General features: G+C 52.7%; 1 protein-coding gene across 1 annotated transcript in view; it reads left to right on the top strand.

The window, feature by feature from the left end:
• LGR6 (leucine rich repeat containing G protein-coupled receptor 6) overlaps positions 1-4027 on the top strand; it is a 147140-nt gene extending 143113 nt beyond the window's left edge. Inside the window, exons 17-18 of the mRNA XM_074850117.1 lie at positions 521-601; positions 2447-4027. Of these exons, the coding sequence (XP_074706218.1) occupies positions 521-601; positions 2447-3681 (1316 nt within the window). The 3' untranslated portion in view covers positions 3682-4027. The remainder of the gene's footprint in view (positions 1-520; positions 602-2446) is intronic.
• Positions 4028-6000: the final 1973 nt, after the last annotated feature.

The raw sequence follows: 6000 nt of genomic DNA on the forward strand, positions 1-6000 counted from the left end.
TGCTTCTGAGCCGTTTGGTGGTGGTGGTTGCTGACGAAGAATTTGTGCGGCAAGTAGAGGCTAATGGCTCTTTTTGAACAGAGCTCCAAAGTCCTTGTTAATGGACTAACATTGGACAAGGCCTGCCCAGACAGCTTCCATTTAGAATATGCATTTGAAGACTTTGTTTTCTGTAACCACATAGGCTAGATTATTTCTTTATGTTTAATAAAGCATGCTGGGAGGAGGGATCTGCAGTCACACAATTCTGGGATTTGGGGCTCTTACACTTCAAATGTTGGGAGTAACCTAAATACAGAGGGGTTGGCCACATTGCCAATGTTTACAAGACCTTCTTCCTCTACAGTCGTGACTGCAGGGGACAAACTGGACACCAGCAGCTGCTTTGAACTTGTGGGTTGGGAAGTGGCTGAGAAGGTCTGTGTTGAGGACAGGCAGCGGGAAAAGCTTCTGGTTCAGCTAGCCCTGATGGCCCTTCTTGTTCTTCTCTGAGCACCATTTCTCGTTGTTTTCTCCCCAGATGACCTAGATGCAGATGACCTCCAGCTGGACCTTGAGGAATCAAAGCTGCACCCCACTATTCAGTGCACACCAAGCCCTGGTGAGCAGCCAGGGAAACCATGTGAACACAGCTGGGATCCTTTGAGGTCCTCTAAATCCCCAGGATCCCATGACTTTTCCTGCAGTGTCTCACAGACATGCAGAGCAGAAGCCTGAATGGTTGGGCTTTGGCCAAACTGGGGACAAGTGAGGAGCTTCCTTCTCCCACTTGGATTTAGCTGCCCTCCTATGAGGAGAGGACAAGGTCATGGTATCCCTGACCAGGAATCCCAGGTATCACCAGCTCCTCCTCCCACCAAACTGTCCACAGTCAGACTCTGGCTCTCAGGAAATTCCTGTTCCCTTGCAAGACTTAGACTTTGCTTTGTCCCAGCCAGCCCAGAATATTGCATGACAAGACCTTGTCCTTGATCTCCTGATCATAGTCGTGGCACTGCAAACTGCAGGAGTACTTTACTCTGTTTCCTGAGAAAGGGAGAGAAGGGAGGTACTTACATCAAAAACATGCCAGTGGGCACAGGCTGGCTGGGCCACAAGGAAGCTGTCTTCTGATTTTGTCCCCTTTCACAGCTCAGGGGTGTCCTACACAAGCACAGCTGGAGGCTGGAGAGGCCTGGCTCCATCCAGGCAGCTGTGGGACACTGGCAGGGTTGGAGTTTTCACCAGTTGTCCCACTGAGTTTGCTGCAAAAGAGACAAGAAGGAACAAGATTTTAGCAGAGAGCATGCCCTGCTGCCTGGGTACAGAGGTGCTGGCTCTCTGAGGAAAGCCAGCCAGTGACTTCCACCACTTTGATCTGAACAAGATTTCTGTTTCCTCTAATTTCTTTTGCTCTCTATTGCCTAAAACTTGGTCCATCCCGTTTCTGTTTTTGCTGAGCTCCCCCCCTGGGCCCCTCACTGTAACACCCGAATCCCTCCCAGAGGCAACTCTGTCTCATTGCACTGTCTCTCCCCACTCTCTTCTTTTTCTTTTTCTTTTGGCAAAAGCATCCACCACCAGTCCCCTTCTTGCCCCTCCATGAACCTTCCCTTACTCACTCTTCTTTCTCCCCATGTCCATCTTCCACTACTCTTTCTCCTGACATCCTCCCACATTCTCCTTGCCCAGGCCCCTCTGTCCCTTCTTTGCCACCTCAGCTCCCTCCCTCTTTTCCTCCCTCCTGCTCTAACACTTCATCTCCGTGCAGAGGTCATTCATGCAGAAACAGTAAGACACCACTTAGCCAAGGTCTTGAAGTATAAGGGCAGAGGTTGGCAATGTCAGAGCAGGATGCAGCATCCTGTCATCTCTTGCACGTCTCCACACCACTGACTCCAAGGTCCCAGGGGGTTCGTGAGAAGGAGCAGCTAATGGCGGGGTGGCCCAAGTGCCAGGCTGACACCAGGAGTGTTAGTGGGTCTGGGGTCCCACAGAAATGTGGGGCATTATGGTTATGACTTCCTTCGGATGAAGGCCTGCCTGGAGCTCAGACTCTGCCCCACTGAACAGAGTAGGGCAGGTGGGACATGGGAGCAAAAAGGCTTCTCCACGCATACAGTCGTGGGGTGGCAATGCCAGGCCCCGACCTTTTGACATTCTAGGAGCTCTGATAAGTTTGCTATTTCTCATATTTCACATATGACCTCTCCCTGCACCTTGTTTCTGCCCTAGACAAGATCTGAGAGGATGCCCAAGGCACCCCAGTGTGGGCACAGGAGCGCAGGGACAGAGGCAAGAGGCAGCTGCAGAAGAGGGCAGACAATGTCATATGCTCCTTTCCAGCCCTCAGCATTCAAGGAGCTGGTGGGGCCAGGAGAGGGCTGGGACCTGGCCACTGCTCTGAGCAGCACCACTAGAGCAAAATGGTATATTCTGGGTATAACTGGGGTTTGTTTACTTCCAGGTCCCTTCAAGCCTTGTGATCATTTGTTTGAGAGCTGGATTATCCGCCTGGGAGTCTGGGTCATCGTCCTTGTCTCGGTGCTCTGCAATGGGCTGGTCATTCTGGCTGTCTTTGCCTCTCCAAGCTACCTCTCTCCAGTGAAGTTCATCATCGGCTCCATAGCTGGAGCCAACATGCTGACCGGCATTTACTGCAGTATGCTGGCTCTCGTCGACGCCCTGACCTACGGCCAGTTTGCCAAATACGGTGCCAGATGGGAGACAGGCGCAGGCTGCAGGGTGACGGGATTCCTGTCAGTGTTTGCCTCTGAGGCTGCCATCTTTCTGCTGACGTTGGCTGCTGTGCAGTGCAGCATTTCAGTCTCCTGTGTGCGGAGCTATGGAAAGTCATCCTTAGGCAAGGTCAAGGCAGCTGCCGTTTGCTGCCTGTTGTTGTCCTCTGTGGCTGCTGTTCTGCCTCTCTTCTCTATTGGGGAATATGGAGCATCCCCTCTCTGCCTCCCGTATCCCATCCCAGATGGGAAACCCGCCACCCTGGGCTTTACTGTGGCCTTGGTGATGACAAACATGCTCTGCTTCCTGACTATCACAGGCACCTACATCCGACTCTACTGCAACCTGCTGAAGGGGGAGTTCAGCGCTGTCTGGGACTGTGCCATGGTCAAGCATGTGGCCTGGCTGATCTTCACCAACTGCCTCCTCTACTGTCCAGTGGCCTTCCTCTCCTTCTCCTCCACGCTCAACCTCTTCCTCATCACCCCAGAGGTCATCAAATCTGTCCTCCTTGTGGTCCTGCCCCTGCCCGCCTGCCTGAACCCCCTGCTCTACCTGCTCTTCAACCCCCATTTCAGAGATGACCTCCGCCTGCTGATACAGAAGGGCCAAGACAAGGGGAGCTACACCCAGTCCTGTGAGGTTGATGACATGGAGAAAAGTTCCTACGACTCCACCCAGGCTCTGGTGAGCTTCTCTGACATCGACCACATATTTGAGACACCTGATTCACTGGGAGTACACCCCATCCTTGACAGCTACAGCTTCCCCTCCATGACGCTCGTCCCCTGCCAGCAAAGGGTGGGCACCAGGAGGAAGGACAGGGGCTTCTCTGAGCACTGTCCCTGCCTCAATGACAGTGAGGTGCTGATCACTTCAGAGAGCCGAGATCCAGCCAGCAGCAGCCTCCGGATAACCTTCTTCCCCTCCCCGCCCACGCCACCCTACACATCTCACTTATAAACCTCCTCTGAGTAGCCGTGCCGAACAGTCCCACACCACACACTGAGGGCCCGCCCCAGCGCCGGGTGGCCAGCAAGGTGACAGCAGGCTGCTCCATGTAAAGCACCAGTACAACCCATCTACCCTCACCCCCCATCATATCTGCCTGGGCAACAGGCACTGCTCTGCCAGCTGCCACGTGCCTGGAAGGGCTCTGACTGAGCTCCAGATACTCAGGGCTGGCCATGGGAGGAGATATACCCCCTGTGCAAGTGTTTATCCTGCTACAGACTGCCTGGGAGAGAGCCCTACCAGCTCAGGAGATGGGTCAGGGAGACCCTCATCATCATCATCCTGCAGCATTGCAAGCCAGGAGGAGTCTGCAGCAAAGCCAAGCATGACTTCTCAAGGCAAAGATGTCTTAGCAAGAAAAAGGCATTGCTCTGTGGCAGAAACACATGGAAACAGCCAACTGCAATGGGTCCTCCACAGGTCCCACAGACCCCTGGAAATGGGCTTGTGTCTGCCCCACACCATCAACTGGAAGAGCAGAAGTGGGTTAAAAGCAATGTATCCATGTGTGCACCTGAGGTTTGGACCGCCTCCATTTTGGGAGGCTCCTCTTCATCCACTGGGAGCCTCATGGGTTGGGCAGGACCCCCACTTTCAGCTGATACCGGGAGCTGGGGATGCTCAGCCCCTTTCAATCTGACCCACAGTGTCTAACAAGGGGACTCTGAACCCCAAGACAGTCAAATCCAAACACCTCGCTGGAGAAGCCTATGTGCTTTGCCTGAGGTCACTCGGCAGCACCTGGCCAAGGCGCCCAAGAGAACACCGGGCTGCCTCCACCTTCACCGCTCCCTCCACCTTCGCACGCTGCAGCACCCCTAGGGCACTCCTGTCTGTAGTCACCTGGCTCCTGGTCAGGTGCAGTGAAAATGGTGTCTGGCTCCCTCACTGTCCCCAAACTTCACTCTTGGAAGAGGCTGTTGGTTCTTGGGTACATGTCGCCCACGCAGAACAGCCATTTTGGGGGCTTCATTTGCCCTCCCCTATTTTAAGGGCAGCTTGTGTAGAAGGAGGGAACAGAAATCAGCCTCGTGGGATGATGGCATCAGGAGGACACAGGCTCCTGGGAACAGTCTCAAATTCACTCCCTGCAGCTCAGGGATCTCCCAAATCCATCCTCTCCATCACAAACCCTCCCACTGCCACCCAACGCAGCAGGGAGCCCCTCAGTCAGAGCTCAGGCCCTGGGCAAAGCTTCGGTTCTGCTGACATTACTGCAGCTGTATGTCATTCATTCTTGTGAGATAATAAATGAGCCCCGTTGCTGACCAGTGGCTGGCTTCTGTCCTCTTGCATGTGAAAAGCACCTTGTTGGTTCATTCAGCGGCTGGCTGCCTGCCTCTCCCAGCCAAGGTGGGCTGCTATGGCTTGGATGTTGTCTGTATTACCTGAGTGAGGACTGGGAAATTGTGTTGTGTCCCACCCCTCTTCTTCAGAGGGAAGAGACAAACTGCGCACCTTTATACAGCAAAATTGCACCACCAGTGTCCCTCTCCTCACCCTGTGGACCAGACCCACCTGGTTGCACCCTGTGGTCTGCTGCTCGGCTCTCTGCGTTCATGAGCAGGACAGTCTGCTGCATAAAAGTCTAAAGACATCATATAACAGGGTCTCTCATGCAAAGACAGACTCCCTAGCCAGAGCCTAGTTCTGCTTCCCTTCTCTGCACAAGCCCTGTAGCCTTATTTCTAGAAGAAAAACTTGAGAGATCAGCAGGAAATCAGAGGAATGAGATCCAAAGATTAGAGAAGAGGATGGGAACCCCTAATTTAGTGACAAAATCCAAAACTCTGCTATGCAGTTCAGGTGGGAACTACGAAAAACATGCCCTGTTGTGATATTTGAATCCTGATCCAGACTTCTGATATCCTACAGATGCTCAAAATGTGTTCTCATGCTTGGCTCATTAAACACTGAGCCATTCTCTTCCATTTCTTTAGGGCTGCTAACGTGCACATGACTGGGAAAGACTCATACTTAGTTCAATTTGCAGAAATAAAATGTTCCTTTAGAAGTGGGATTGTATATCCCCATCATAAATCCAAATTCCCCAGCATCTATCCTAACTCCATAAGGAAATCCCTATTTATAAGACACCCCAAAATAAACCCCACTGACATTGACACAATGAGTGTCATTACAAGTCACAGACTAAACGCAACACTCTCTTGCCTGAAATCCCCTGCATTGCACGGCTGCCAGGAGTATTCATGCCACTCTAGCAGGCTTTGAGGTACCCAAATGAACACTTGACAGACAGCTGTCCCC

Source organism: Strix aluco, chromosome 25, assembly GCF_031877795.1.
Source record: "Strix aluco isolate bStrAlu1 chromosome 25, bStrAlu1.hap1, whole genome shotgun sequence".
NCBI lineage: Eukaryota > Metazoa > Chordata > Aves > Strigiformes > Strigidae > Strix > Strix aluco.